We start from the raw sequence: 18,808 nt of genomic DNA on the forward strand, positions 1-18,808 counted from the left end.
TTGCACATACCAATAGCCTACAAATGGCCACTTGCATTGATGAACAGGAATGGTTATGAATGAGATCGTGAATGGTCACTTTTGGTGTTTTTCCTAATTTTGGGGATAGAGTCTGAAAACCAGTTTGTCATCAACCAGCTCACCCATGACCTCACCGGCACTAATGAGAAAAACATCATTTCCCATGAATCCTCAAAGAGAGAAGGGGGACGTACTATTGCAGCGCAAGCTCGAGCAGCCAATTCCTGTCCAGTGGCCATATTGAAATCTCAAGTCTATTAGGACTCTGAAGGTACTGGGTGGTTGTCTAACTGGAAGTCTTTAAAATATCGTCTATTTATACCAGAGGGATTTGAGCCAGACATTCCACCTGAGACCCTGCCTGTACTGGACGGCAAGTTGTCTCTGACTTTTGTGGCAAAATGAGTCCAACCGATGCTAAACGAGGTGCTAAACGCAGGAAGAACAAGCGGGGCGGTGGCAGCAGTAGCTGCAGTAGTACTGTCTGCAGTACCAGTGGCAAGGCCGGGGTTTCAGCCACGGACCTGAGTCTTCAAGCCACGGCAACACCCGTGTCTACCATGGGCTTTCTGACATCAGGGAGCTCTGGAAATGGGAACATGGGCTCTATAACAGGCCTGAACGGAGAGGTGAGAATATACAGTTGACGTGTTGAACACTAACGTAAGAGATTTTGATTACACATAATCGACAGACATTTGAGGCCTGACATTCTTCAGAAGCTAGCCCAGCTACCGAGGAAGATAGCTAGTTAACGTTAGTTAGCTAACGTTAGCTAACTCGGGAAATGGGAACCTGACGTCGACAACAGCCAACAAGTTAGTTTAGCAGACTAACTACGTTAGTAAGCTTTCTATATACGGTAATGCGTTAGTTATAACGTTAGCTACTTGCTCAATTGTAAAATAAACTAGACCGGCTGACGTTTCTAGCTATCTTCTTCTAGCTACTCGACAACCACAATGTTGACAGCCCGAAAATAGCCGATTTTGCTTACTCGACAGTCGTTATCTTATTATCTAACTGTTCGCGACGTTGTGGGAGTGGATGTTTGTTACTTGTTAGATGGATACTAACGTTAGCGTGTAAACTAACGTTAGCTATGACCAAACTGACCATCGCCACTGCACTGTGTCCTTAAACTGAAGTGTCTCTTGTACCTGACTAGCAGCTAGGTACAGTATGTAGCTTGTTAACAATGCGCAACAATTTGGACAGCCAGTTGGCCTTTCATTTCTTGTCTGATGTTTTCATATTCACAATTTTAGCAGGAGTAGTAGCTCACCAGACTAACGTTACTGTACTGTTTACAAACATGCAGTCTCAGTCGAGTCGGTCAGTCATCGGATTAGCCTGCTAAGTAACAGTAGGCCTATAGTTCGTTTACTCATACCAATTATTTGATAGGAAGGTCATTACTAGTTAGGTCGTCCACGGTGTTTACAGACAAAAATAATGTGTAAGACAACTGCAAGACTACTGTCACACAGCCAAGTGAGCCAAATTACATCCACGATCCTGCATCATTATACCAATGGTATAGCAAACATTGCAACATTACATACTTGGCTGTCAAATTGTATATTGAGTGTCTTGCTTTACTCATGGTTTCTTGTCTCGTCTCCATATATTGCAGCTATGCCTTGTCAGTCTTCTCTATATCACAACAATAGCCAGGGAAACAACATCCACTAATCACCAAAGACTAGGCCTATCATGTGTATGTCACATTGGCTGCGACTAGGTTTATCATCTTTAGGGCTGAAGGACTTCCTCATATGATGAGCCAATAGTCCCAAACAAGTCCATAATGCAGACTTGTTAATAACTTGCATACCTAGTCACTGTCTAAGCAAATCCAAGGAAAGTCTGATTTGTGTAAAATGCAATGCATTGTATTGCACTCACTCAGTTTCATTAGCCTAGCTAGCTTATTTGCCAGACAGTTTCCCCATCATTTGGGATGTAGACAAAGGTTCCATATAATAAATCAGGAGAAGAACGCATATTGTGAATACTGATTGTGGCAAATTTTTACTTTGTGAACCCTTGATCCCGATTCTTACAAATTGCTATGATCCATCTATAGAACGGATGTAAGCCCCAGAATATAGGCCTAGCAACATCAGAGTTATGATAGTGGTCCTAATGTTTGTTTCTTTGAAAGCTCAAGATGAGCTTAACTTATTGCCTAGGCCAGGCTACTTATGGGGAAGGAATTTGCCTAGATCTGCTCAGCATTTACACTAGTCAGGGCTATTATTTCCATCTAAGAAGTAATATAATATTCTCATAACCTTTTGTTTACTAATCAGTGTGTTTTGATTCATTCTTCAGATGTTTACAAAATCTTTGCATAGTGCATACAAATCGAGACTACACTCTGCTTATGTAAAGATTGGCTGTTGAAGACAGAAACAGCAGGTGAACTTGCTGGCCGCGTCAATATACTGCTGCGCCGAGCATTAATATGAAAAGTAATATCTGCATATGTTCCTTGCAATATCGCCAGGACATATCATCAACTGCTTTGTGTTTTATTTGTTGTTCAAATAACATAATTCGGAGACGAACCTTAATTGTGTGTGGCCAAGTAGCCCCCAGCCAGGTCAAGCGCTAACATACTTCAGATATCCTTGTAATAGACGCTTGGCATCGGTGCTAATGAGAGGGGTGACTCCGAAGGTGTTGGTTCATGTCGGGCCCTTTGTGTCCTCCAGGTCTCTATGAACGGTAACGTTACACCACAGTTTTCGGAGGGGCCAGTGAATTCCGACTTCTCTGGAGTCCTTCAGGTAATGCATCACTCACTGTCTCTGCAGCTACTCCTGTTAGGCCTATGGTAACATAGATCAGCATCAGCTTATCTGTTATGAGTATCACTGGGTGGACTGAAAAGCCCCGGATGGCATTCAGTAGGCACAAAATGTATGAAAAAGTTTTGAAATGGGAAAGGCCTATCCTAAACGTTATGACCAATAATAACTTTACCAATCAGTTTCTAATTTTAAAACATTTTCCACCTGTTTGTGCTTACTGCCCATGACCCTGTCTTAACTAACTTTAGAACCTGCCTAGGTAGGCTACATATTGGAGCACTAGTTAGTAGCTACTGGTTACTGCCACTACAGTAGTGCTACACACACTCATCTAACTGACATCCACTCCGTCTCCAACCACCAGACCCCGTTCACATTTGGTCTGAGCCAGAGGGCCCCATATTCCACCACCGGCGACCGCTGCCTCCTGTGCCGGAGTGAGCGCAAGCCAGACAGCACCCTCCATCCTGACGCGATGCTCCCCGGGGCGGGGCCGAACGGTATGGCACAGCCCCCCAAGTCCCCCAGCGCTCTGCAGCTGCCCCTGTGGGTGTGCCCCGACTGCCGGCGCACGGTGGAGAAGGAGGACCGCCACGCCTCCCTGGAGCAGTCGCTGGTGGTGAGTCACCACAGGCTGGTGGGTGGGTGGGTGGGTGGAGGGAGGGAGGGAGGGAGAAGTAGGGTGGTGAAAAGGTGATGCTAGACCAATGAACTGAATGACAAAGGCTGTTTAAGTGGATGTTTGTGTACAGTCAGTGGCTAGCCAAGCCCTAGATAGATGCAGGCAGGCATTGGTGGATTATATCAAGTAACAGAAACATTTTGTCTAGGCCTTTCAACGTGTGTTGCATTATGAGGGTGAACATTTTCTGTCTTGCACCTCCAGGTCGACTGCATGAACTTCACAAAAACCATGTGATCAAAGGTCATGCAGTTTTTTTATGAAGTCGCCTTCAAGTCGCTGCAGTTGCTTCTCACCAACTGCACCATGCAGCCATCACCTGCGTTGTGAGAGGCACTATTTGTCAACCAATCATTAGGGTGTTTTTGGTTGAACCACGCGAAAGTGACCAAAGACGTGACTGAAACGGGAACCAATTTTACTGCGATTCTAAAGAAACAAGAGATCCAAACGAAAGTGATATTTGAGACCTCTGTAATCAATCCATTTTACACAAGTTATGTTTTCAGTTTGTGAGTGTGATATGAGGGTATAGACATTTTTATAAAGAACATTTTTATAAGCAATAGCAGCTATGTTGACACTTCCATGTTGATCTGAGCCTTGTCAACTTTCGTCTACAGTCGGCTTTGTTAGCGTTACTGCTCGAACACATCCATAGAGTCGGCGCAAAAGAGGGAGAGAGATGGCGACAGGTATACTAAAGGTAGATTACAACAAGGAATAAAGAGGTTCAGAGGGCTTGTAGGTGACTGCAATTACGCATCTGTGTGGTACCTGTGTTCGAGAGCATCAAATCGGTGATGCATTGTGGTAAATGGTGACTGACTAATCTACAAATAATGAGTAGTTATTTATGATACAAGGTAATTTGTAGATCAGTCAGCGGACTGATCTACAAATGACCCGTACCACACAGACGCGTACCACACACAGAGAAAGCGGAGGAAACAGGCAAGCTACAGGTGGAGTGTAACAAGGAGCAGAAACACCTGAGTCCTGACCAAACACACACATTGTAAAACATTAGTTTCCCTCTGTCCGATGACTCAGCATTATAGAGGCTTTGGCTCCTCCTTTACTATCAGCAGGAGATAATAACCTCAGACAGAAAGCCACACCAGTGTTTAGACTTCTCTCTTGCTGATGACATGTTAGTGGCTGTTCCGCATACGCTGCCTTGCCTCACTCATAAGAGCCACTCTGTGTTGGCGACGTCTAGCAGCTAAATGAATTCGAAAGTTGGGAAGAGCCCGACAATTCCTGTAGTGCCCCTCTGGCCTGGAATGCGCTTGTTTTTATTTCCCTTTCTTTTTCTGCTATTTTGCTTGATGACGTTCTCTAATTTCTCTCCTGTTCTGAAATTTTGTCTCTAGTCTATTATAATGAGTATTGATCTCTGTGCACTTTGCTGCAGTGAAATACTTCAGAGTACAGACCTAAGGCGACAGTTGGTAACGTTAAGTCACCTTTATGGTCGCTCTTGGTTTCATCATCACTGCTTTTTTGGACGTTCTGATGCCCTGTACTTTCTCATTCCCCCAGAGCCAAGACTTCCTGTTGCACATGCCTGTGGGTAATGGAGGCTTGGGCCAGGAGCTGCCCGCCGCAGGGGGCAGACTGACCAATGGTGGTACACCCCCAACCCTCCCCACTCTCCCCGTCCCAGACCTCACCACCCCTATGACCGCTGACACCGTGTGCAGTTGTGAGGCCTGCAACGAGAGACGGTGAGCATCCTTTTTAGCATTTGTGGTGGTCACTAAACGACCACGCTAGAAAGGACGAAAGGGTCTATCGTTTGACATATTGAGCTAGCCTAGTATATCAGCTATGTGTTCAGGAAGTTTCTAGAAGCCGCCACCTGTGCTACCATCCTTTTTAGCATTGTCAGATAATAACTAATCTCGTCCACCAGCCGGCTCTATCTTTCTCTCTAACAGTCTGGTTTCACAGCGCCTCAGAACGGGACTTGATTGTAAATCGATGGACTAAACAACCGCTGGTTTTATTGGCTGATCTCTGTCCATCAGCATCTTGTTTTCTTTTTTTTTTCAAATACTTTAACTGCACTAGATTGAGCTTGCCCGGTGATATGGAACCAATGGGATAGTCTCAAAAGTGCAAACACCGCCCATCTAGCACTCCAGGCAGGCTCAATGAAATGCTCAACATTTCAATGAATGCAAATACTATTTTAAAGTTGCACAATGCAGAAAACGCTCCGCCATTTCCTGTTTGCTAAAACTCGAATAGTTCACCTAATTTTAGTTTATGCGACAAAATAAGCTAGTATAGTGTAGAGAATCATTGTACCATCTAAACCACTGTGAAATATATCTTCCGTAATCAAAAAATGCTGTTTTAGCTGTTTGAAGCTGGTGTACAAAACCGAAAGTCAAAGAATGGTAGATCTATAACTCAGATTTCTATGTGAATTTGGTTGGGTTGCCCAAAAAGTTACATATTTCCACTTTAACCCATGACTGATATCCAGTCCCTCCAAGATCTGCAAAGTATTTTTGTTATCTGTGGCCAACAATTCTTGATTTTTGCAGCGGCTTTCTATGAAATTTGGCGAAGAGTTTTGTTTGTCATGTTCATTTAATATGAAGCTTTAAGAAGTAATATGTGCTCAGCCTGCAGCATGATCTATTTTCTTGTGCGCACATATGATAAACAGTTGTTGGTCTGAACACGTCTATGAGACGGAGGAGCGTGTATCAATCCTTCACTGCAATTCATTTATTTTATTCCAGCCAGCAGTTCAATCAAAATAATAATGATTCTCAAATCAGTCAAGTCATTTAAAAAGAACGACTCATTTGCGATCTGCACATCACTACCACAGATTTCCCTGCTTTTGCTTCGGTCACGGTGATCTGCGTCTGCTGTGGTGGCTGTTCGGACCAGAGTATGTGAGCGGAGCTGGAGCGGAGCGTGCCCAATTTGACTGGTGCGAGATTCCCAAAGGCTGGAGCGTCGGCCTTCTCACCAGCTCCAATTTCGCTCCAGTAGCGCTCACTTCACCAGCTCAGGGCATGCCGGCCCAGGATGAATTTGTAGTCTACTTGTGTGCTGCTTTAGCTACTGTGATGGAGTTCACTAAATATTTTCATAAATTAACTGATACATCAAGGTGACTTACAAAGATGCGGACCAAGAGCAAGAGCGGGAGTGCGGTGATGTAGTGTCCACAACTAAAGAATCTTTGTGGAATCACAAAAGCATGATGGTGTACTTACTACCTGTACACAGTGGTGGAAAAAGTACCCAATTGTCATACTTGAGTAAAAGTAATGATACCTTAATAGAAAACGACTCAAGTGAAAGTCACCCAGTAAAATACTACTTGAGTAAAAGTCAAAGTATTTGGTTTTAAATATTCTTAAGTATCAAAAGTAAATGTAAATGCTAAAATATACTTAAGCATCAAAAGTAAAATTAGAAATCATCTCAAATTCCTTACATGAAGCACACCAGACTGCACCATTTTCTTGTTTTTTTAACCAGGGGCATACTCCCAACACTCAGACAAAATTTACAAACGAAGCATGTGTGTTTCGTTTGTAAATTATGTAGGGATGACCTGGGATGTTCTCTTAATAAGTGTGTGAATTTAACCAATTTCCTGTCCTGCTAAGCATTCAGAATGTAATGAGTACTTTTTGGTGTCAGGGAAAATGTATGGAGTAAAAAGTACATTTTCTTTAGGAATGTAGTGAAGTAAAAGTTGTCAAAAATATAAATTGTAAAGTACAGATATACCAAAAAACTACTGAAGTAGTACTTTAAAGTATTTTTACTTAAGTATTTTACACCTCTGTGCGTACATGCTAAAAGAAAGGAACGAGTTGGGTAGATAACTAAGTGCGTCATTGTAACAAAGTATTTATAAACAAAAAATCTGATCTCTTAAACTTTTTCTTCTAGCTATACAATAGACCATCCTTGTTTCATTTGTATTTCATTCTAAGTATGTCACATCCTATATGTGAAATTTATATACTATAATGATTTAATACAATTAAATGTTTAAATGCTGAGCGCTTAATGTCCCTACCAGCCTATTGTGTTGCACTCGCAAATGCTTCACAATGTATTTCTTTGTAGGCTATAGCCTTGAAATAATTGGAATAAAATAGCCTGAATAATTCATTTTAGGCTCCCTGTCTGGCTCCTGACCTATTTGCTGTTTTAATATAACATGAAATTATTTTGGCTTATTACATTCATCTTTTCATGTTTAATAAAATACTTTTCATTCAAATCCATATGGTTTGGTTTTAATGCTTAAAAACCAATTGGTAGGTCCAGGTAGTCACAAAAATAGATGGATGTTGGTTAAATTGTGATTTTAATTAATAGAGCGAAATTTGAGCGGCAGTTTCTTTTTTTCCCCATTTTTTTGTGGAGAGGTTTTTAGCTGAGCGGTAGGAAACCGCTCAGCTCCTCTCACATGCTCTGATTCGTACCTTCTTTTCACATGCTTTGCTGGCTCTTGTGTTCCAGCACAGCATCGCACTGAGTGCAAAACAATTTGCCCCCATTTTCATGTAAAACATTTGGAAATCATGTTGCACTGTTTTTAACTATGATTTTTGTTTGTTTGCCATTTACATGAGATGGATTCCTGTTCATTGTTCTGCCTGTCAGTCTTAATCTGTCAGTAATCAACCATAGGCTTCACACGCTGATGGAGGGGGAGTTTGTTGATGTTTTATTGGGCTGTTTTCCATGGTAACAGTGATCAAAATTGCTAACCCTCTTTTGATTGGACACTTGTGCAGTGATTGGTCAAAATTGCGAGCTCTTGCATAAATTTGTGGATTTGTTGATTTTGTTTTGAATTATGAGATCGCAGAATTTTTGAATCCCGGAGGGACTGGATATCAGCCCTTTAAAAGAGGAACATGGATGCACAGATGCACTAATACTTCTACCAAATGGGTTGTATTCATATAGTAAATGAAGTAGGAAATGCTCATTTTGTTTTTCTGTCTCAATGTTTTAAAGTGTTTTCTGTTCCTTGCCCTAATGAACATGACCCTGGGTCCCTTGTATAAGCGCACCCAGTGTCCTCTCACTGATGCATCACAATTACCTCTTTTGGCCTTCACCCCCTCCAGGGAGGTTTCGGCCGAGTCAGAGCGTGAGTCCCAGCTGCTGCAGAACCACTGGTCGGAGGTACGCTACCTAGTGCGGTGCATCTACCGCCAGACAGGCACGCCGCTGGCCGACGACCACGACCAGCCCCTTGACCGCGACAAGGAGGGCATGAAGGAGCTGGTGGACAGGTAAGACCCAACTAGAGAAAAGGCAGCTCGTCTTCCACCCTCTTTCCCTCAGTCTGCCTCTGCATTTCTCCTTTCCCCCCTTTCTATTCCTTCCTCCTTTCATTTTTCCTTCCCTCCTTACATTCCTTTACACCCTCTCCTTCCTACCCTCCATCTCTCGCTGCTTCCTGCCTCATTCCTTTCTTTCCATTTGCCCTCCATGCTCTCTCCCATCCCTACCATCCTCTTTTCACTTCCATCTTCAAGATGATCAGTTATCTGACAAGAGTACCAGAGTAATCATTGAGTGGTTACCTCACTTTCCCTTATCCAATTTTGCCAGATAAGAGATTACCTTCAGAAAATGGTTAGCCATTTCAGAGGCTAAACCTTCCTCTGTGCTACTACTTGGGGCTAGGCCATCTGTCACGTTGTACCAGGAAAACTTGTTTGATTTAGTTATTTGAAAGTGTTTGAGATGCATTTGACCCAGGACTGACCACCATAGATAATCCCTACAAGTATTAGCATATTTTGCTATTGTATTAGCCTATTGTACACTGGGTCTTATGACGTACATCTTGCCCACCTCCTGTTCAGGCTGTGCGAGAAGGACCCGTACCAGCTCTACCAGAGGCTGGAGCAGCAGGCCCGCGAGTATGTCCTAGAAATGAAGGTGCGCCTGCTCAAGCACCTGTCGACCGGCTCCAAGGCTGCGACGGCCGCCGCCCAGGGCCCCCCGCAGGCCCACCAGTTCATCTCGCTGCTCCTGGAGGAGTACAGTGCCCTCTGCCAGGCTGCGCGCACCATCAGCAGCTTCCTCCTCACCCTGGTGAGTCTTCCTCTGTTAGCGATAGCATTGAAGATAGCCTCATGTTAGCATAGTCTTAGACCAGTGGCTAACAAACAGTCTTGCGCAATAACTTTCAAGGTTGGCGTTTGCGCTAGCCTTACTGTTAGCCTTACTGTTGGCCTTTCAATTATGCTTTGCATTAGCCTTTTGCGTTAGCCTTTGTGATTACCTTTACGGTTGCCTTTGTGTTAGCATCAGACTAGCACATGCTTCGTGCTGTTCAGTGTCTCTTTTAGAGGCTTAGCCTGAGAGGGCTAAAAAGTAGCGTTGCTTCAGTAACTCGCACAGGATTAACATAGGCTTTAGAATTTCCCTAGAACTCCGGGACAAGCCACAGATGGTGTCACAGAATGACTCATACTCTTTGGAAGCAGTACAGAGGTTTGTCTTAAAGTTGTCACCTTAGCTTAGGGACAATCGTCATCAGCCTAGACAGCTGCCACTGCTGTGGCTATACACACACACACACACACACACACACACACACACACACACACACACACACACACACACACACACAGTGGGGTCCAGATTATTGACACCCTTGATAAAGATGTGCAGAAATGACTGTATAAAAATAAAAAATTTAAATACTGAGCTACATTTTATGCTTAAAGAAATTAGTTAAATTATATTATTTTATACTAATACAAATCAAACTTTATTTGCCACATGCACCGAATACAACAAGTGTAGACTTTACCGTGAAATGCTTACTTACAAGCCCTTAATCAACAGTGCAGTTATAGAAGAAGAAAATATTTACCAAGTAGGCTAAAATAAAAATGTATAATAAAAAGTAACACAATAAGATTAACAATAACGAGGCTATATACCGGGGGCACCGGTACCGAGTCAGTGTGCAGGGGTACATTTACATTTACGTCATTTAGCAGACGGTCTTATCCAGAGCGACTTACAAATTGATGCATTCACCTTATGATATCCATTTGAACAACCACTTTACAATAGTACATCTATATCTTTTTTGGGGGGGAGGGTTAGAAGGATTACTTAATCCTATCCCAGGTATTCCTTAAAGAGGTGGGGTCTCCGGAAGGTGGTGATTGACTCCGCTGTCCTAGCGTCGTGAGGGACCTTGTTCCACCATTGGGGTGCCAGAGCAGCGAACAGTTTTGACTGGGCTGAGCGGGAACTGTGCTTCCGCAGAGGTAGGGAGGCGAGCAGGCCAGAGGTGGATGAATGCAGTGCCCTTCTTTGGGTGTAGGGACTGATCAGAGCCTGAAGGTACGGAGGTGCCGTTCCCCTCAGCTCCGTAGGAAAACACCATGGTCTTGTAGCAGATGCGAGCTTCAACTGGAAGCCAGTGGAGTGTGCGGAGGAGCGGGGTGACGTGAGAGAACTTGGGAAGGTTGAACACCAGACGGGCTGCGGCGTTCTGGATGAGTTGTAAGGGTTTAATGGCACAGGTTGGGAGCCCCGCCAGCAGCGAGTTGCAGTAATCCAGACGGGAGATGACAAGTGCCTGGATTAGGACCTGCGCCGCTTCCTGTGTAAGGCAGGGTTGTACTCTGCGAATGTTGTAGAGCATGAACCTACAGGATCGGGTCACCACCTTGATGTTAGCGGAGAACGACAGTGTGTTGTCCAGGGTCACGCCAAGGCTCTTAGCACTCTGCGAGGAGGACACAATGGAGTTGTCAACCGTGATGGCGAGATCATGGAACGAACGGGCAGTCCTTCCCCGGGAGGAAGAGCAGCTCCGTCTTGCCGAGGTTCAGCTTGCGGTGGTGATCCGTCATCCACACTGATATGTCTGCCAGACATGCAGAGATGCGATTCGCCACCTGGTTATCAGAAGGGGGAAAGGAGAAGATTAATTGTGTGTCGTCTGCGTAGCAATGATAGGAGAGACCATGTGAGGATATGACAGAGCCAAGTGACTTGGTGTATAGCGAGAATAGGAGAGGGCCTAGAACTGAGCCCTGGGGGACACCAGTGGTGAGAGCACGTGGTGCGGAGACGGATTCTCGCCACGCCACCTGGTAGGAGCGACCTGTCAGGTAGGACGCAATCCAAGAGGGAGCCGCGCCGGAGATGCCCAACTCAGAGAGGGTGGAGAGGAGGATCTGATGGTTCACAGTATCAAAGGCAGCAGATAGGTTTAGAAGGATGAGAGCAGAGGAGAGTTAGCTTTAGCAGTGCGGAGAGCCTCCGTGACACAGAGAAGAGCAGTCTCAGTTGAATGACCAGTCTTGAAACCTGACTGATTTGGATCGAGAAGGTCATTCTGAGAGAGAGAGAGCTGGCCAACGACGGCACGCTCAAGAGTTTTGGAGAGAAAAGAACAATATAGCACAGTATTTTAATTATTTTATAGTTATTTTTTCTTACCTTTATCAAGGGTGTCAATAATTTTAGACCGCACAGTCAAAGGATTTTCAGTTTTGTATTTATTTAGTTAACAGATAGTGATAGATGATGATAGTGGGGAAAGACAGAGAGGTTGTGTCAAACGGCCGGATTCGACCCTATGCAAACACAGTAGACGTGTGCTGGAGGCTGCGGCATTACCGCTAGACCGGCCAGGCCGCATAAACTTGGTTTCTAACTCTCTTCTTGTCTCGGTTCCACAGGAGAACGAACACCTGCAGAAGTTCCAGGTGACGTGGGAGCTGCACAACAAGCACCTTTTTGAGAACCTGGTGTTCTCCGAGCCCATCCTGCACAGCAGTTTACCTGCACTGGTTGCACAGCTGAGGTAAGACTGAGTGGAATGACAAAACAGCCATTAAGAAGAGGATTTCTCCATAATGCTATTGACGTTATTTTTTTAAATATTTTTTTTATTTCACCTTTATTTAACCAGGTAGGCTAGTTGAGAACAAGTTCTCATTTGCAACTGCGACCTGGCCAAGATAAAGCGTAGCATTTCGACACATACAACAACACATGGAATAAACAAAACAGTCAATAATACAGTAGAACAAAAGAAAACAAGTCTATATACAGTGAGTGCAAATGAGGTAAGTTAAGGCAATAAATAGGCCATGGTGGCGAAGTAATTATAATATAGCAAGTAAACACAGCAATGGTAGATGTGCAGAAGATGAATGTGCAAGTAGAGATACTGGGGTGCAAAGGAGCAAGATAAATAAATACAGTATGGAGATGAGGTAGGTAGGTAGATGGGCTGTTTACAGATGGGCTATGTACAGGTGCAGTGATATGTGAGCTGCTCTGACAGCTGGTGCTTAAAGCTAGTGAGGGAGATATGAGTCTCCAGCTTCAGAGATTTTTGCAGTTTGTTCCAGTCAATGGCAGCAGAGAACTGGAAGGAAAGGCGGCCAAAGCAGAAATTGGCTTTGGGGGTGACCAGTGAGATATACCTGCTGGAGCGCATGCTACGAGTGGGTGCTGCTATGATGACCAGTGAGCTGAGATAAGGCGGGGCTTTACCTAGCAGAGACTTGTAGATAACCTGTAGCCAGTGGGTTTGGCGACGAGTATGAAGCGAGGGCCAACCAACAAGAGCGTACAGGCCGCAATGGTGGGTAGTGTATGGGGCTTTGGTGACAAAACTGATGGCACTGTGATAGACTGCATCCAGTTTGTTGAGTAGCGTGTCGGAGGCTATTTTATAGATGACATCACCAAAGTCGAGGATTGGTAGGATGGTCAGTTTTACGAGGGTGTGTTTGGCAGCATGAGTGAAGGATGCTTTGTTGCGATATAGGAAGCCGATTCTAGATTTCATTTTGGATTGGAGATGCTTAATGTGAGTCTGGAAGGAGAGTTTACAGTCTAACCAGACACCCAGGTATTTGTAGTTGTCCACGTATTCTAAGTCAGATGCTGGACGGGCGAGCAGGTGCAGGCAGTGATCGATTGAATAGCATGCATTTAGTTTTACCTGTGTTTAAGAGCAGTTGGAGGCCACGGAAGGAGAGTTGTATGGCGTTGAAGCTCGTCTGGAGGTTAGTTAACTTCTTTGGGCTATGTGGGACGTTAGCGTGCCACCTGTGGCGCACCCTATCAACAGCAGGTGCATTTCAAGAGCGGCAAATTTGAAACCAAATAAATGTCAAAATTCAAGTTTTTCAAACATACAACTATCTGGAACCCTTTGAAAGATAAACATCTCCTTAATCTAACAACGTTTTCCGATTTCAAAAAGGTTTTACGGCGAAAGCATAAAGTTAGGTTATGTTAGGAGAGTACATTGACAATAGCTGTGTGTAGTGTATTGTCGATTCAAAGACAGGCGTCACCAAAACCATAAAATCAGCTAAAATTATGCACTAACCTTTTACAATCTCCATCAGATGACACTCCTAGGACATTATGTTAGACAATGCATGCATTTTTAGTTCTATCAAGTTCATATTTATATCTAAAAACAGTGTTTTACTATGGCGTTGATGTTCAGGAAATCGTTTCCCTCCAATACCGGCAGTCAAGTCATCACAACAAAATAATTAATTAATATTAGAAAACATTGGTAAAATATTATATTGTCATTCAAAGAATTATAGATTTACATCTCTTGAACGCAATGGACTTGCCAGATTTAAAATTAACCTTACTGGGAAATCACACTTTGCAATAATCTGAGCACTGCGCCCAGAAAAATACGCATTGCGATACAGACTAACCGCCATGTTGGAGAGATCTAAAATCGAAAATACTATGTAAATAATCCATTACCTTTGATTCTCTTCATCAGATGTCACTTCCAAAGAATCCCAGGTCCATAACGAATGTAGTTTTGTTCAAAAAAGCTCATCATTTATGTCCCAAAACCTCCGTGTTGTTAGCACATGATCTAAGCCAGCCGGACTTCACTTCACGAACGGAAAAAATATATTTCCGTTCGTTCAAACATATCAAAACGTTGTATCGCATAAATCATTAGGGCCGTTTTTAACCAGAACATGAATAAAATTCAAGGCGGACCATTGGGTTCTCTTTTAAAACGTTTCGGAATGAGAGTACCCATCATCAACTCGCGCGCCAGGTGTCTAATGGGCCATCGCCGTTCCAACGCTCTTCTTCAGTCAGATCTCACTGTAGAAGACTCAAAACACTTTGTAAAGGCTGGGGACATCTTGTGGAAGCAATAGGAAGTGCCAAAATATTCCTCCTTCCCTTTGTTTTTCAATGGTATAGGCTTAAAGTCAATTCAACACATCAGCTATCCACTTCCTGTCAGAATCTGTCTCAGGGTTTTGCCTGCCAAATGAGTTCTGTTATACTCACAGACACCATTCAAACAGTTTTAGAAACTTTAGGGTGTTTTCTATCCATATATAATAAGTATATGCATATTCTAGTTACTGGGTAGGTGTAGGAGGCAGTTAAAAATGGGCACATATTTTTTCCAAAATTCTCAATGCTGCCCCCTAGCCCGTAGAGGTTAACACAGTGTCCAAAGAAGGGCCAGAAGTATACAGAATGGTGTCTTCTGCGTAGAGGTGGATCAGAGAATCACCAGCAGCAAGAGCAACATTGTTGTATACAGAGAAGAGAGTCGGCCCGAGAATTGAACCCTGTGGCACACCCATAGAGACTGCCAGAGGTCCGGACAACAGGCCCTCCGATTTGACACACTGAACTCTATCAGAGAAGTAGTTGGTAAACCAGGCGAGGCAATCATTTGAGAAACCAAGGCTGTCGAGTCTGCCAATAAGAATGTGGTGATTGACAGAGTTGAAAGCCTTGGCCAGGTCGATGAATACGGCTGCACAGTAAAGTCTCTTATCGATGGCGGTTATGATGTCGTTTAGGACCTTTGAGCGTGGCTGAGGTGCACCCATGACCAGCTCTGAAACCAGATTGCATAGCGGAGAAGGTAGGGTGGGATTCGAAATGGTCGGGAATCTGTTTGTTAACTTGGCTTTCGAAGACCTTAGAAAGACAGAGTGGGATAGATATAGGTCTGTAGCAGTTTGGGTCTAGAGTGTCACCCCCTTTTGAAGAGGGGGATGACCGCGGCAGCTTTCCAACCTTTGGGAATCTCAGATGATACGAAAGAGAGGTTGAACAGGCTAGTAATAGGGGTTGCAACAATTCCGGTGGATAATTTTAGAAAGAGAGGGTCCAGATTGTCTAGCCCAGCTGATTTGTATGGGTCCATATTTTGCAGCTCTTTCAGAACATCAGCTATCTGCATTTGGGTGAAGGAGAAATGGTGGGGGCTTTGGCGGGTTGCTGTGGAGGGTGCCGGGCAGTTGACTGGGGTAGGGGTAGCCAGGTGGAAAGCATGGCCAGCCGTAGAGAAATGCTTATTGAAATTCTCAATTATAGTGGATTTATTGGTTGTAACAGTGTTTCCTAGCCTCAGAGCAGTGGGCAGCTGGGAGGAGGTGCTCTTATTCTCCATGGACTTTACAGTGTCCCAGAACTTTCTTGAGTTAGTAGTACAGGATGCAAATTTCTGTTTGAAAAAGCTAGCCTTAGCTTTTCTAACTGCCTGTGTATATTTGTAACTTCCCTGAAAAGTTGCAAATCACGGGGGCTATTCGATGCTAATGCAGTACGCCACAGGATGTTTTTGTGCTGGTCAAGGGCAGACAGGTCTGGAGTGAACCAAGGACTATATCTATTCCTAGTTCTACATTTTTTGAGTCGGGCATGCTTATTTAAGATGGTGAGGAAGGCACTTTTAAAGAATAGCCAGGCATCATCTACTGACGGGATGAGGTCAATGTCATTCCAGGATACTCCGGCCACGTCGATTAGAAAGGCCTGCTCGCAGAAGTGTTTTAGGGAGCGTTTGACAGTGATCAGGGGTGGTCGTTTGGTGGCAGACCCATTACGGATGCAGGCAATGAGGCAGTGATCGCTGAGATCTTGATTGAAAACAGCAGAGGTGTATTTGGAGGGCGAGTTAGTTAGGATGACATCTATGAGGGTGCCCGTGTTTACGGATTTGGGGTTGTACCTGGTAGGTTCATTGATAATTTGTGTGAGATTGAGGGCATCAAGCTTAGATTGTAGGATGGCCGGGGTGTTAAGCATGTCCCAGTTTAGGTCACCTAGTAGCACGAGCTCAGAAGATAGATGGGGGCAATCAATTCACATATGGTATAGAGGTCGACCGATTATGATTTTTCAACGCCGATACCGATTATTGGAGGACCGGAAAGGCCGATACCGATTAATCGGTCAATTTTTTTTTTTGCTTTTTATTTTTATTTATTTATTTATTTGTAATAATGACAAGTACAACAATACTGAATGAACACTTATCTTAATATAATACATCAATAAAATCAATTTAGCCTCAAATAAATAATGAAACATGTTCAATTTGGTTTAAATAATGCAAAAACAAAGTTTTGGAGAGCTAATGTTTAAGAAAGCTAACGTTTAAGTGCCTTGCTCACACATGGGAACATATGAAAGCAGGTGGTTCCTTTTAACATGAGTCTTCAATATTCCCAGGTAAGAAGTTTTAGGTTGTAGTTATTATAGGACTATTTCTCTCTATACGATTTGTATTTCATATACCTTTGACTCTTGGATGTTCTTATAGGCACTTTAGTATTGCCAGTGTAACAGTATAGCTTCCGTCCCTCTCCTCGCTCCTACCTGGGCTCGAACCAGGAACACATCGACAACAGCCACCCTCGAAGCAGCGTTACCCATGCAGAGCAAGGGGAACAACTACTCCAAGTCTCAGAGCGAGTGACGTTTGAAACCCTATTAGCGTGCACCCCGCTAACTAGCTAGTCATTTCACATAGGTTACACCAGCCTAATCTTGGGAGTTGATAGGCTTGAAGGGGTGGGTATAATTTGTGGAACGTTCCAACAGGAATCTGTTCCAAAAAATGTAAAGTAAAAGGTTGCCAACCAACATCGCATACAAAGTAGCAACGCATACAAACCTAGCTAACTAGCTGCCGAATAGGCATCAACTCACCACGTAGCTTATTCTTAATGTTTGTCCATAGGCAACTAGAGTGAGGACAAACATTTTTCGGAATAAACGAAATGAAATAGACCACTCCCTACCCGGTATCTTATTCTTTCGCTATACAACTTTGTAAGCGTTGTTTTTTGGCAAACTTGTTATTTACTTAGTTTTTGGAATAGATTCCTGTTGGAACGTTCCACGAATTATACCCACCCGGCTTGAAGTCATAAACAGCGCAATGCTTGAAGCACAGCGAAGGGCTGCTGGCAAAACGCACGAAAGTGCTGTTTGAATGAATGCTTACGAGCCTGCTGGTGCCTACCACCGCTCAGTCAGACTGCTCTATCAAATCATAGACTTAATTATAATATAATAAACACACAGAAATACGAGCCTTAGGTCATTAATATGGTCGAATCCGGAAACTATCATCTCGAAAACAAAATGTTTTTTCTTTCAGTGAAATACGGAACCGTTCCGTATTTTATCTAACGGGTGGCATCCCTTAGTCTAAATATTCCTGTTACATTGCACAACCTTCAATGTTATGTCATAATTACGTAAAATTCTGGCAAATTAGTTTGCAACCAGCCAGGCGGCCCAAACTGTTGCATATACCCTGACTGCGTGCAATGAACGCAAGATAAGTGACACAATTTCATGTTAGCAGGCAATATTAACTAAATATGCAGGTTTAAAAATATATACTTGTGTATTGGTTTTAAAGAAAGGCATTGATGTTTATGGTTAGGTACATTGGTGCAACGACAGTGCTTTTTTCGCAAATGCGCTTGTTAAATGATCACCCGTTTGTCGAAGTAGGCTGTGATTCAATGAGAAATTAACAGGCACCGCATCGATTATATGCAACGCAGGAGACGTTAGATAAACTAGTAATATCATCAACCATGTGTAGTTAACTAGTGATTATGTTAAGATTGATAGTTTTTTATAAGATAAGTTTAATGCTAGTTAGCAACTTACCTTGGCTTCTTGCTGCCCTCGCGTAACAGGTACAATCATCTCTTAAATAATTATGAATAGATCCATCATTGAGCACAAAAACAACACTTGTTACAGAATATTTTACAAAGAAATAACACCATGCCATGCAGGCTCCTCGTGGAGTGCAATGTAAGGCAGGTGGTTAGAGCATTGGACTAGTAAGGAAGGTTGCAAAAACGAATCCCCCCTGAACAAGGCAGTTAACCCCCGTTCCTAGGCCGTCATTGAAAATAAGAATGTGTTCTTAATCTGACTTGCCTAGTTAAATAAA

At 43.5% G+C, this 18,808-nt stretch overlaps 1 protein-coding gene across 2 annotated transcripts in view; it reads left to right on the plus strand.

The window, feature by feature from the left end:
• The first annotated feature begins 236 nt into the window (after nucleotides 1-236).
• The window catches only part of fam193a (family with sequence similarity 193 member A), a 38,656-nt gene continuing 20,084 nt past the window's right edge, over nucleotides 237-18,808 (plus strand). For both annotated transcript variants that reach the window (XM_029750139.1, XM_029750140.1), the window contains exons 1-7: nucleotides 237-650; nucleotides 2,742-2,816; nucleotides 3,205-3,459; nucleotides 5,068-5,252; nucleotides 8,652-8,819; nucleotides 9,399-9,630; nucleotides 12,249-12,373. In XM_029750139.1, the coding sequence (XP_029605999.1) occupies nucleotides 423-650; nucleotides 2,742-2,816; nucleotides 3,205-3,459; nucleotides 5,068-5,252; nucleotides 8,652-8,819; nucleotides 9,399-9,630; nucleotides 12,249-12,373 (1,268 nt within the window). In that variant the 5' untranslated portion in view covers nucleotides 237-422. The remainder of the gene's footprint in view (nucleotides 651-2,741; nucleotides 2,817-3,204; nucleotides 3,460-5,067; nucleotides 5,253-8,651; nucleotides 8,820-9,398; nucleotides 9,631-12,248; nucleotides 12,374-18,808) is intronic.

This window comes from Salmo trutta, chromosome 4 (assembly GCF_901001165.1).
Source record: "Salmo trutta chromosome 4, fSalTru1.1, whole genome shotgun sequence".
Classification (NCBI taxonomy): domain Eukaryota; kingdom Metazoa; phylum Chordata; class Actinopteri; order Salmoniformes; family Salmonidae; genus Salmo; species Salmo trutta.